The sequence below is a fragment of the Lepidochelys kempii genome, chromosome 9, assembly GCF_965140285.1.
Source record: "Lepidochelys kempii isolate rLepKem1 chromosome 9, rLepKem1.hap1, whole genome shotgun sequence".
Lineage (NCBI taxonomy): Eukaryota > Metazoa > Chordata > Testudines > Cheloniidae > Lepidochelys > Lepidochelys kempii.
This window is the reverse complement of record NC_136388.1, coordinates 50,937,336-50,950,690: the sequence shown is the minus strand read 5'-3', so window position 1 is coordinate 50,950,690 and position 13,355 is coordinate 50,937,336. Positions and strand designations below refer to the sequence as shown.

The 13,355-nt window shown below is 50.0% G+C and overlaps 1 protein-coding gene across 1 annotated transcript in view; it reads left to right on the top strand.

Annotated features, from left to right (window-relative positions):
• Nucleotides 1-442: 442 nt before the first annotated feature.
• The window catches only part of PFKL (phosphofructokinase, liver type), a 35,967-nt gene continuing 23,054 nt past the window's right edge, over nucleotides 443-13,355 (top strand). The window contains exons 1-3 of the mRNA XM_073360333.1: nucleotides 443-604; nucleotides 9,225-9,298; nucleotides 11,763-11,840. Coding sequence (XP_073216434.1) covers nucleotides 511-604; nucleotides 9,225-9,298; nucleotides 11,763-11,840 — 246 coding nt within the window. The 5' untranslated portion in view covers nucleotides 443-510. The remainder of the gene's footprint in view (nucleotides 605-9,224; nucleotides 9,299-11,762; nucleotides 11,841-13,355) is intronic.

Genomic DNA, 13,355 nt, shown 5'->3' with positions numbered 1-13,355 from the left:
TGTCAGTGGCGGGGGGATCGGGGCTGGCTCTATATGGGGGCGGGGGTGTCACAGCAGGGGGGTGTCAGTGGCGGGGGGATCGGGGCTGGCTCTATATGGGGGCGGGGGTGTCACAGCAGGGGGTGTCAGTGGCGGGGGGGTTGGGGCTGTCTCTATATGGGTGTCAGTCGGAGGTGGGGGTTGCTGGGGCGGGGGTGTCACAGCAGGGGGTGTCAGTGGCGGGGGGGTTGGGGCTGTCTCTATATGGGTGTCAGTCGGAGGTGGGGGTTGCTGGGGCGGGGGTGTCACAGCAGGGGGGTGTCAGTGGCGGGGGGATCGGGGCTGGCTCTATATGGGGGCGGGGGCTGGGGTGTCAAGGCACGCGGGGCTGGCAGTAGCCGGGTGTCCCGGCCGCAGCAGCGGGGCGGGGGCCCGGGCAGGGCGGAGCGAGGCTGAAGGTCGCGGGGAGGCGGCGCTCGGCTGGTTGCGGCCGGTGCTGCGCTGGCGGCGGCTGGGCGCGGAGCCGGCGGGATGGCGGCGGCGGCGGCGCTGGACCTGGAGAAGCTGCGGATGGCGGGGGCCGGTATGGCCCTGGCGGTGCTCACCAGCGGGGGGGACGCGCAAGGTGAGCCCCCCCACTCCCCGCACCCCGGCCCCCCCTTCCTTCCCTGCCAGGGGGGCTGCCTGCAGCCCGCCCCCACAAGCCTCCTCCCCTCGCCGGGGGCTGCTCCGGGCCCCCCAATCCGCCCCCCCCCGTCCCTGGGGCCTGCACGGGCTCCTCTCGGGCTCGCTCTTCGCCCCCTCCGAGGGGGACTGAGGGTCTCGGGTCGCACGTGCCCAAAGCGGAGTCACGTGTGTGCTGTTGGTGAACGTGCCTCCAGTCATGGCGACCGGCCTGAGCAATAGATCCCAGAGGCGAGGTTCCGGCCGCTCAGCACCCTCGCGGCGGGGCGGGCGCCACTGCTAATCGCCCCGGAGCCCTCGATGGTCGGGTGGGCAGCCCTGAGAGGTCCATCGCGGAGCGCGCGTGGTGGCCAGACATCGCCAGCCGATCCCTGAGCCCTTCTCAGCCCAGGTGGCCTGGCAGTGCCTGGGCCCTAGAGGGTGGAGGGGGACAGGCCGGGGGCCCTGCCTGGGCAGAGGGCCTGGCCAGTGGCATAGAGGTCAGGGCGATGCAGGGGAGCCAGGTGGGGATCCCCTCTCGCCCTGACACCCACAGGTGCAGCACCCAGGCCTCTCGCGTGCCAGGCCTTGCCTGTCGCTATGGTGCCCTGCGCTCAGTCACACGGCCTGTGCACCTGGAGCTGTGAGCGCTCAGCACCTCTGAGAGCCAGGCCCCAATGACCCTCAGCTCTGCCATGAGGGGCACAAACCCAGCAGGGTGAAATGTATGGGGCATGTTGCCCCGCTGCCCCCAGCGGCTGTGCCTACTGTCTGGCTGTGGCCTGCCTGTTGGTCTAGTGGCCGCTGTGAGGTTACCCTGCCCTACCGGCTTCTTTTACATAGTTGCCAAGTGTGTGAGCCAGACCAGATGGGGGCCCAGGAGTGACCTGCAGTGAAACTGACTAGGGATTGGAAATAAAGGGAACAGTCCCTACCAGGAGATCAGTGTATTACCACTTTATGGCACAGTTATTGAATCTGTGATTAGGGTGATGGTAATACTGGTTGTTTACACTGATAGCAGAGATTTCAGAGTAATGAAAAATCTGCTCAGCTACAGTCAGGATGTAAAGAAACGGATTTACTATATTGTATCTTTTTTGTTTTAAAATGTAATCTTCAGGAGCATTTGGCATCTTAAATGGTTATTTCTTTTTTTTAATCAGTTCATCTTTCATATGGGTAAAAAAAATCAGGGCACTAATATGCCACTTGCTGCCATCACATTGTCCACTCTGCTTGTGTGAGCTACACCTTTCCTGTGTCTGTCTGGTGTATTTCAATTGTCGGCTCTTCGGGACAGGGACTATCTAGTATTCTGTTTGTACAGTACCTAGTACAATGAAACCCTGGTCTTGGTTAGTCCTTAGGCACTACTGTAATAACCATGATTAATAATAATAAGCACTGAAACATCAAGAAATGGCAAGAGTGCATCTAAACTATACCCCTTATAAGAGCCTATAATGATATGAGCACAGGGTGCTGTTCTTATTAAGGCACGGATTCTTTTGATTTAAACATTGCTTAACATAGCAGCAAGGGCATGGTGGGTTCTGCAGCCTGCCACTGTCTGCTCTGACCTCTGCAGTCCAATGCCCACCTTTCAAAATGAAGAATGAGCTTTAGTGTCTGCATCTGCCCCCTGCACCCTTATGTAATAACAGCAGCTGCTCCACGCACGCTATTTCTAAAATAAGGGGAATATTAGAGTGCCAATTCCATCTTCACAACCGCAGCCCTGTAAGCAGTAAAGCAGTTTAAAATAAAGATCTAGAACCGATTTTATAATGGTGAGAGTATCATTTATATTTTCATTCTTACACTCCAAAGGGGCGGATCCAGCTGTGCCCAGGCATTCCAGAAATTTCAACTTGAGACAGAGAGCCGTTCTGGAAAACTTGAGCCTAAAAGGTGAAAGTTTTGGAAAACTATCAGCAACTGAAAACATGGGGTTATATACAAATACTTTTGTATCTTTTCCCCTTGTTTTCAGTTGACACCTCCCTCCATAGTCTGTTGTCGTTGAGTAATCTGTCTAATTTAGATTGTTAAACTTTATGGCAAAGCTTTTGTCTTGTCACTTGTCTAAAACTGCCATCCACACCAGCAGTGCTATATAGATCGTCATAATACTCCTAGTTATGTGCCCTTGAGAAAAAACCCCAAACAATTTCTCTTTCCTTATTTGTTTACATCCTTCAAATACTTGTAGTTATCATGTTGCCCCATTAGCAGTCATTTGGCAAAGTTCTGTACGCTTAGATCTCCTAATCTGGCCTTAATTCCTAATTTCTTGGCTTCTTTGTGCCTCAATTTCTGAATCCTACTGTGGCAGTAAAATTTATTTGCATGCAATATGAACATGTTGAGCACGATGGGCCAGATCTTTAACCTGTGTAAATCAGTATAGATCCCTTGATTTCAATGAAGTTACGTGGATTTACACAAGCTGAGGATATGACTCAGCATGTTTATTGTATAGATCATGCACCCCGTACTATTATTAATATCACAACCCCTTTTTATATTCCTCTTCTTCCCTAGTGGAAATGGCAGCGATAAGTTGGAAAACAGAGGTCTGGTGGTGCCTAAATTAACCTCGCTAAGCTTTGTTTTAAGGTGTTGGACTAATGAAACCAGGGAAGGAGGAGCCTGCCTGCCTGATAGAAAATACCCCATTTCCCCAAATATCAATTCAGGGAAGCACTTAAGCACATGCTTAAAGTTAGGTTTATGAGCACGTGCTAAAATGCTTTCCTGAATCGGGGCCCTAGAGATCAGCCCAGCACTTATTGATATCCTGCCAATGCATTTTCTTGCCGATCCACATGGCTGGGATTACTGTATTTTTCCTCTGTGCAGTTTCATTCTCAGACATAGGATAAACTTGTAGACAGCTTGTTTAAGCCTCATGTGCGTTAGTTTGTTTTATATGCTGCAGTCCAAGGATTAGCTAGAAAGCCAACATTAGATTCTGCTGAGTGCTGGAATTCTGGGAGTGGCTGTGCCCTGAAGGAGATCTTTCTAGCCTGTAGACAAGTGCTTGCACAATCTGTTCTTGCAACTTCACTCCTACTTCATTGATGTTTGTCTGGCAGGGCAAAGAGCATGTTAATGATGACAGGCACTGCTCCGATTTCAGAATCAAAGGCTAGGAGTAGACTGGGGCATTTCTTACTGTTAGGTCAATTTAAGGATAAACTATAGAAATGATCTTATTTTGTATGTTTAAAGGCTCCATCAGTCTTCTGTAAATTTTCGAAGGAGCAGTAAGTATAGTACATAGCTGTAATTACGCACAGTGGATCCAGTCCTGCAAACACTAGCTCACGAAAGCTTATGCTGAAATAAATTGGTTAGTCTCTAAGGTGCCAGAAGTACTCCTTTTCTTTTTGCGAATACAGACTAACACGGCTGCTACTCTGAAACCTAGCAGGTGAGAGTAACTCAACTCACATGAATAGCCTCGGAGAAGTTAATAGACACAGTAAAGCTACTTACGTGTGTAAGTGTTTGCGAGATCTGGCCCAGTGTAACTAGGCTGGTGGTTTTCAACCTGTGGTCCACATACCTCTCGGGATCTGCAGACCATGTCTAAGATTTCCAAAGGGGTCTGCACCTCCATTTGAAAATTTTTAGGGGTCCGCAAATGAAAAGAGGTTGAAAACCACCGCTCTAGAGTTTCAGAGGAACAGCCGTGTTAGTCTGTATTCGCAAAAAGAAAAGGAGTACTTGTGGCACCTTAGAGACTAACCAATTTATTTGAGCATGAGCTTTCGTGAGCTACAGCTCACTTCATCAGATGTTTACCGTGGAAACTGCAGCAGACTTTATATACACACAGAAATCATGAAACAATACCTCCTCCCACCCCACTGTCCTGCTGGTAATAGCTTATCTAAAGTGATCAACAGGTGGGCCATTTCCAGCACAAATCCATTTTAACAAGACCTGAGAACAGCTAGGCACTGGCAGGTGACAAGTTGTTATTGCTGCTCCTGATTGGTTGAGAACTGCACTTATGCTGTTTACCCTCTTTCCCCCCACCCTAATCCATTAGTTTGTCTGTCTCATTCACCTAGATCAGGGGTGGGCAAAGTTTTTGGCCCGAGGGCCACATCTGGGTGGGGAAATTGCTTGCAGGGCCAGGGTAGGGAGTTAAGGTGTGGGGGATGGGAGGGGGTGTGTGTGCAGGAAGAGGCTCAGGGAAAGGGGTTGAGGCAGAGGAGGGGTGCGGGCTGTATGAGGGGACTCAGGGCAGGGGGTTGGGGTGCAGGTGGGGTGTGGGATGCGGCAGGGGGCTCAGGGCAGGGAATAGGGGAGTGGGATGTGGCAGGGGGCTCAGGGCAGGGAGTTTGGGTGCAGGAGGGGTACGGGATGCGTCAGGGGGCTCAGGGCAGGGGTTTGGAGTGCAGGAGGGGTGCGGGATACGGCAGGGGGCTCAGGGCATGGGGTTGGGGTGCAGGAGGGGTGCGGGATGCAGCAGGGGGCTCAGGGCAGGGAGTAGGGGTGCGACGGGGGCTCAGGGCAGGGAATTGGAGTGCAGGAGGGGTGCGAGATACAGCAGGGGGCTCAGGGTGGGGAGTTGGGGTGTGGCTGCAGTAGGGGTTCAGGCTCCGGCCCGGTGCTGCTTACCTAAAGCCGCTCCTGGGTGGCAGCGGTGCGCACCGGGGCCAGGGCAGGCTCCCTGCCTGCCTGCCCTGGCCCCGCGCCATGCCATACCACTCCAGGAAGTGGCTGGCACCACGTCCCTGCGGCCCCTGGGGTGGATGGGGGACGCAGAGAGCTCCCTGTGGGTACTTCCTCCGAAGCTCCCATTGGCCACGGTACCCTGTTCCTGGCCAATGGGAGCTTTGGGGGAGATACCCACAGGCAAGAGCAGTGTGCAGAGCTCTCTGCCCCCTCACCCCAGCCCTACCCCCAGGGGCTGCAGGGACGTGGTGTGGCCGCTTCCAGGAGTGGCGCAGAGCCCGTGGCGGTGGCAATCCCGCGGGCCAGATCCAAAGCCCCAAGGGGCCGGATGTGGCCCGCGGGCCGTAGTTTGCCCACCCCGACCTAAATTGTGAACTCTTGGGAGGATGGGCTGTCACTTCTGTGTTTGTGCCTAGGATGATGAGGCTCCAATCCGGTTGGCCTCAGATACTACTTAGTGTTAATAGGTTTCAGAGTGGTAGCTGTGTTAGCCTGTATCAGCAAAAACAATGAGGAGTCCTTGTGGCACCTGAGAGAAAGCTTATGCCCAAATAAATTTGTTAGTCTCTAAGGTGCCACAAGGACTCCTCGTTGTTTTTGTAATGTTAATGTTCATGTGACATCACTGTCTTCTCTGATAGTCTGAGCTGCTTATGTCCTAGTTTTGCTGCCAGGGTCAGTAAAAGCACAAAGAACAGCTAACTAAGGCGTGAACGAACTGTTCCATTTCTAACCCTTTTTTCCATATGCCTTTGCTCAGGGTAGCTGGCATGGTACTTGGCATGTCAGAGGAGTCCCAGGAGGGGTGCAGCTCACATTTCTCTGGATTGCAAGGCAGTGGTAAATCTCTGGGGTTGTTTGACCATACAGTACTGCTTCTCTTCTTAAACCGCCATCTCCATTTTTCTTTCTTGTGGCATCTTGTGGGCAAGCTTGTAACTTTGAGCAGTGCTTTTGCATGTCACCTCTAAACAAAGGTTAGAAGGCTCCCCCCTGGGCAGATACTTGAGAAATCCTCTCCTTCAATTTCCTGCGGTGAACAGGAAACCTTCCTCAACAAGCAGCATCGGGGTTCTGCAGAATCTGAGCTGTCACTTTAAAAAACCAATGTTTCTAGCACCAGTGTATTTTGCCACAGCTGGTAGCCTAAGCTCCCAGGCTGGTATATGCCAGGTACATGTTTGAGGCCTGCCCCTTGATAAAGGCTGATTGTATATCTGGGTAGGGATTCACCTGGCCAGCTATGTTTTTGCTTTGAGTGACTGGCTTAATTTTTTTAACAAGGAAAAGTGGTTTTTAATGCATTTTAACACACAAATATATTGGGTCAGATTAATCTCTGGCGATGTCACTGGAGTCGGCCCATTATGAACACAAATGAAAGGCTGGCTTGTTTGGCAGTGTGGTCTACTAAGCCAAAGTTAATGCAGCCTGAATTTTCATAGGAAGCATCAGGACGTGGAGGTTTGTTCAAAGAACTGCTAGCCATCCTGTCCCCCATTGGCACAACTCTAACCCCAAGGGACAGACACTGGGATCTGAAACTGAAATTGCCCAATCAGGTGGGAAAACAGCTGAGACTTGCTACATTATCTTCCAAGGACCTGAAATAAACTTGGGTTGAAAGGAGCACCCATAGAGAAAGGGAGGAACCAAACGGTTCTAGCACTGTGGTAAGTAACAGGAAAAGGAGATAGATGTGAAGGAAGAGCATTAAGGGGAACCTGCTCTATGCTACATAATGTTAATCAGCACTTGTGATCAGATGGGGTAAGCTAGTGTGGAACCAGCCATAGAGAGGAGATCTCACAGTCAGTTAACAGCCTTTCATCTCCAAGCAGTTGGAGTCCATCTGATTTAGGCCAAAAGTCAAATGATTCTGGAGGGCTCATCCTAGTCCTTTGTGATATTCCTTCACAAGCACCACTCGCTTTGGCTGTGTCTAATCAGGACTTGTCCGATCCTGGAATAAATAGTGAGGCGGATACAGATCCTTGGATTTACTAGACCACTAGTGAAGTACCTGCCTGCACGGTATCTGGTTCTAGGCAGCGGGGATTGATTTAAATCAAAGCAATTTAAATCACTGAGTGGGAAGCCTCAGTTTAAATCTATTTTAATTGGTGCAAACTCATTGGTTGATATATAACCATTAAATCGTGTTGATTTACAACTAAATAGAACCTTGACACTATATTTGGTACATCTTTTTGCTATCTAGGAAGGTAAACTATAACTATATACATTTATTTAAGTAACTATACAGCTTAATATTTTCAGATTTTTATAAACTGTACATTTTTAGTATGTCAGAAAATGGTGAATGAGATATTGCTTATTTACTAATTTATTATACTAGATAATTAACTTTTTGTGCATGCTTTGCATCAAGCTGCATTAGGATGGTAACTGGAATTTAATTAAACACACACAACAGCATGTGAAGTTTATTTGTATTAAAACGACCTTACATGTTATGTTTCACATTTACAGCTAAACGGATCACTTGATGACTACCTGTTCTGTTCATTCCCTCTGGGGCACCTTGCACTGGCCACTGTCGGAAGACAGGATACTGGGCTAGATGGACCTTTGGTTTGACCCAGTAGGGCCATTCTTATGTTCTTATTTCTTAAACAGAGGGATTAACTATTTTTTTTATTTAAATCAGATTTCTTTTGTTTAAATTATAATATATTTTCAGAAATAAGAGGTTTTTTTTTAAAAAAAAATCCAACTTAATTTAAAAAAGTCAGATTTTTTTAAATTTTTATCCACCGTCCTTCTAGTCCAGCACTTTCACAGGTGATCACTTTAATTTTGGTTGGAACAAATGGGTTTGATTGTTTCTGTCTGGTGTACTCCCCACTCTCACATCTTTTCAAATAGGGGGAGGAATTGCAAAGCTTTAGGCGAGAGGATTTATGGTGAAATATCCGATGAAGTGAGCTGTAAGCTCATGAAAGCTTATGCTCAAATAAATTTGTTAGTCTCTAAGGTGACACAAGTACTCCTTTTCTTTTTGCATATACAGACTAACATGGCTGCTACTCTGAAACCTTTGCTATGGTTGTCAGTCTAATAGCAGTAGCTGAAAGAAACTAAAAAACAAAAACAAGAAAAACCAAGCAAACCGCCCCCCCTCCCCAAACAAAACAAAACAAAACACCCCTTATTCCTACAATTACTTTCTCATTTCCTTGGTCCTGCTCTCATGTCTCTCTCTCCTTCCTCATCCCCTCTTGTTTATTCTCTCCCTCTCATTTCTACATTCCGTCCTCCCCTCTTCATTTCAGTATCTTCTTCTCTTTCCCCCCCAGAAGCCACCTGGGGTTCCCCATTTAACCCTGCCAGGCAAATAAGAGGTTTAGCCACATGCTGGGGAATACAAGAGCTAACACCTGCTGTCAAAGACAAAGAATGTTCTGAGGGCAAGGTTTATAACTCTTCCCAAGGTTGAAGCTAGCCACTGGGAAGGCCTGGTAATCTGTATAATCACAGTGCAAGAAGAATCTGGAGGGACTCAGGTACTGTGAGCGTATTTATTCTATTGGGTCTGGTTTAGCTGTAGATGAGGAAGTGGTTATTTATAAGGTGTTACTTTCTTGTACATGAAAGCTACTTACCTGTATTAAGTGTAGCTAGCTTTCCTACTCCTAGTCTATGTATCTGTTGTTGAATTGCCTTCATAATGGTGAGAAATAGTAATAAACCTATACTCTTACTCCCCCAACTTTGTGATTGTTATCGAGATTATAAATTGCTTTGATCTAATAGCAACGTGAACCATATTGAAACTCTGGACTATAAGGACTGGTCCCTGTTTTGTGGCCCCTATGCCCTAGTGCTCAGTATTGACTATGATTTATTTTGTACTCCCTTTCCAGGTATGAATGCCGCCGTCCGTGCTGTGACTCGCATGGGAATATACGTTGGAGCAAAAGTTTTCCTGATCTATGAGGTTCGATTCAATATTTTTTTCTGTCATTCTCAAGGGGTAGAGGTTGTATAGCTTTGTCCTGTAAATGGCTAAGTGCCACCTATGGAACTTGGAGGGGGAAATACACTGGTTTGGTTATGCTCTGGTAGTTCAGCATCCTTTCACCTCTAGTGACCTCTGCTCAGAGCCTGCCTGTGAAAGGGAAGGATGATCGCACCCCTGCTTTGCAAATGATTACACGGGGGTGAAAGAGGAGAAGGGACTTGCCCTAGGTGGAACCCAGGAGTTGTGACTCCTAGTCTCCAGTGTGTTAACGTCAAGTTGACGTGACTGAGGGCTTCTGCCCAGTGGAAACCCCAAACTGGGATAGATGGGTTAGCTATAGCTTGTGACAGGTTCATTGGCAGAGCTGTTGAGCAGGAGAAGTCCTTTCTCTTAGCTCCTTGGTATCGTGATCCCTACAATCATGGACATTTCTTTTAAAGGGTCCCCTCTCCCCTCCCCCTTCACTCCCATGGGCTTGCTCAGCTTCATTTGTGGTGACTTCAGTTTAAGGCAGAGAGTTGCCAGGTTCTTAGCACAGTTGCTGCTGGGTGCGCAGCCGGGTTGTATGGCCGCATCCAGTTGGGATGGACAGAGGTGGATTAAGCTTCTGTGGGGTCATGGGCCAGAGCAAGTGGGGATTCGTGTCGTCATCCCCCCGCGCTCCTGCCAGGTAAATGGGGTTGGGCATGGCCCTCTGACCCCTCGGCTGGCGCTCCTGCCAGGCAGTGGGGTGAGGGTAGGGTTTCCCCTGCTCCCCGGCAGGAGCGCTGGGGTGGCAGGCGGAGAGGGTCGGGGCCCCTGGGCATAGGCCCCCATGGCCCAGTGGCTAATCTGTCACTGGGAACAGAGGGTTTTCTCGCTGTGCCATTACAAATGGAAGGTATGGATCTAGCTCATTTTGCCAACAAGGGCTGGCCCCAGGCTTGCATTGGAAACCACACGCTAAATAAACATGCATGTAGCTGAAATCTAACCACACTAGTGTCCACGATGTGGGCAGTTTAATTAAGGTCTGCTATCTTTGCTATCTGCGCAAAGCTGAAACCACACACTAAATAAACACACACGCAGCCAACATCTAACCACGCTTCGTTTTTATAATCCCTGCTCTTTCTCCTTGAACTCCTCAAGCCCCAAAGTCAAATCTGGGCTGTTGAGCTTGTCCACTAGCAAATAAGTGTAAAAGTGGCGGAAACATAGCAGCAGGCTATTTTGGGAAGAGGACAATTTAAAACTTCCCCTTTGCCTTCTTTTAGCCCTCCCCCATCCCAGCCACTCCTCCCCTCCCCACAAGGAGCTGGATTACAAATGCTAACTGCTTGAAGAGCTAGTGAGATTTTGACGCCATTCACCCCTGCAGCCTATCATGGGAGGTTGTGGGGTGTGATTCCCGCTTGAACTCTCAGGAGGTCCCGAGCTTTGTTCTGTTCCTTCTTTGCAAGCATGCTACTGGGCACTGCTGCATGCCTGTTCCAGCCACCCCAGCAGCCGAAGTGTCCCTCAGCAGCCTTTGGCTTGGGCGGATTCTGTGAAGCAAAACATTGGTGCTCCTGCTCTCCTCCTGGCACTCATGAGGGGCACTTCCCACCGCAGAGCCATTTACTCCATTGGCTTTACACAGGCTGAGGATCTGGCCCTGAGTTTTTTATTGTAAATATTTGAACTAAGCTAACTTCTCCCCTTCCCCCACACTAGGGTGGCCAGGTGCCTGGTTTTTGACCAGAAAGTCTGGTTGAAAAGGGGACCTGACAGTATCCGGTCAGATCTACTGGGGAGAGGCAAACAGCAGTGAGCAACGGTGGGTGGGGGGAAGAGGAGTAAATGGGGACAGGGCCTCAGGGAAGAGGAGGGGAAGGGGCAGGGCAGTGTCCGTTTTTTAAATATTACAAAGTTGGCAACCCTATCCGACACGCACAGTGAGATGTGAGGGTTTCCGTGCCCCATTCGCTCCTGAGGGAGAAAGGCAGGGAAGGGGAGGAGGAACAGGAGAGGGGAAGCTAGCTGTGTCCCTCCTGGTCTGTTTCGGCCCTTAGCAGACACAGGGAGATGCTCTGTGGCTGAGGGAGGAATTTCTGATTGCCAGTAACCGACGCGACGCGGGGCCCTGAACCCAAACTGTCAGTCACCTGGGGGCAGCATTACCTTCCTGCTGCCTTGGACATGCCTAGCAGGCTCTGCACTAACCCCAGTCTGCAGTTGCCATTGCGGGGACTCTCACAAGGGTTACCTGCCGTCCTGCCAAGGAGCTGCTTTACAGTCTCACTCTCCCGTGATGTGTCTGCCTCACCGATCCCTCACCCAGGCCCAGAGAGATGCATAGCCAAAATGGACCAGTGAATCGGATGAGCCGTGCAGGAGCTGCTGGGCGTTGGCTGGCTGGACAGGCCCTGCTTCAGCAAGGCACCCTTTCACGTCTGCTTCTTTGCTTTTCTGTTTGCAGGGCTACGAGGGGCTGGTGGAAGGAGGAGAGAACATTAAGCGAGCAAACTGGCTGAGCGTCTCGAACATCATTCAGCTGGTAAGCTATGTTGCCATCGCCCTCTGAGTATAAAGGCCTCTTGGTCCTTCCCTTTTAACTTGTGCAGCTCACATGCATCTCTGACGCATCTGCCCAGTGTTGCGATTTCCTCTGGTCTGCGGAGGTCAGAGCTGGAGAGGATTTTCTGAAATGATTTAGTAATAACATATAAAATCCTAGTCATTGCTCCCCATTGTCCTGTTTACACTGGGCTCACATTGAGTTTGCCGAGCTCGGTTTTATAGCTCAGTTTGACTGGTCACGTAGGGCAAAACTAAACCAGGTTCTAGTGCAGTTCGATGGAGTCTAGATGCTGGATCCATCTAGCACATGTTGAACACCAGGGCACACTGTTTAGCCTGGGGATAGAGGCTGTTCTTCCTGTCCTAATGATTGCAACTGCAGGCCCAGGGCACGCTGGGAGTAGGGAGTGACTGATTATACAGCGCTGTGTGTGCTCCATTCTCTGCTAGCAGGAGACAGCATGGAGAAAGTGTTTCTGGAAAGAGGCTGTCCCCTGGAGGGGAAGTCAGTGTAAGCCATCCGGCAGCATAGCAAGGCCGGAGAAACAGTGTTAGCTGTGCCCTTTGCCTCTGGAGAGCAGGAAGGGGGCCATCTCAGAGATGACACCTCATTAAACCTGCTAAAGTGTTCCGTCCATGTCTGTGCATGCCCCTTTCCCAAGCCCCCTGAGGCAGGGAATGGGTCTCCTTTCCCTGTCCCTCTTGATAACAGTGATTCGCCTCCTACTGAAACACACCTTTGGTTTGATTTGACTCCATTGTATGATTTAGACATCTCCTTCCCCCTCACACCTGAGTCGGCTTAGTCTGTGCTTCTCACATCAAGGTCCTGCGTCAGCTTTGGTCTTGACTGCACAGCCAGACTAATCAAGGTCTGGTGCACTGTGTTGTGGTCGATCGGTGCGATAACACAGGTTTGGTGTCAGCTGGGTAGACAGCCCCCAACTGTGTTAAAAATATGCTTGGCCCTTTAAGGGCCCATTGACCCTGCACTGTAAAGACAGCTGACAGCAGTACCACTGTCCCTGCCACAGTTTGCTCTGTAGCATAGATGGGACCTAACCGTGTCCCTGAACTGTGCTGCAGGCTCGGATACACCTGGGCCGAAGTGAGAGTCTGATTCATGGTCAACCCAAGGTTAGGGCCCATCTACATCTGCTGGGGAACCTCTGCCCCTCACAGTGTACTTGTAGCATAGATGGGACCCCAGCTTAAAGGGGACCAGCTGTTGGGAAATAAATTGGGTTTGGGCCCTCTGGTCCTTGTCTCCGTCTTGCTTCTTTCTGATGTGTAAAAGATGTGGGTTTGAGTTGTATGTTTGCTTGCGGTTTTACCTTGAAGTATCTCGGCTGTCACGTCTGAGCTTACCCTGGTTTGCTGGAGGTCTCACATGAGGACTGAGGCTTTCTGAGTCCTTCAGTGAACAAGGGCTTGCTGAATCTTTAACAAAGGCACCTAAAGCCTTCTTGTCTCCCACAGATTTCTGAGGCAT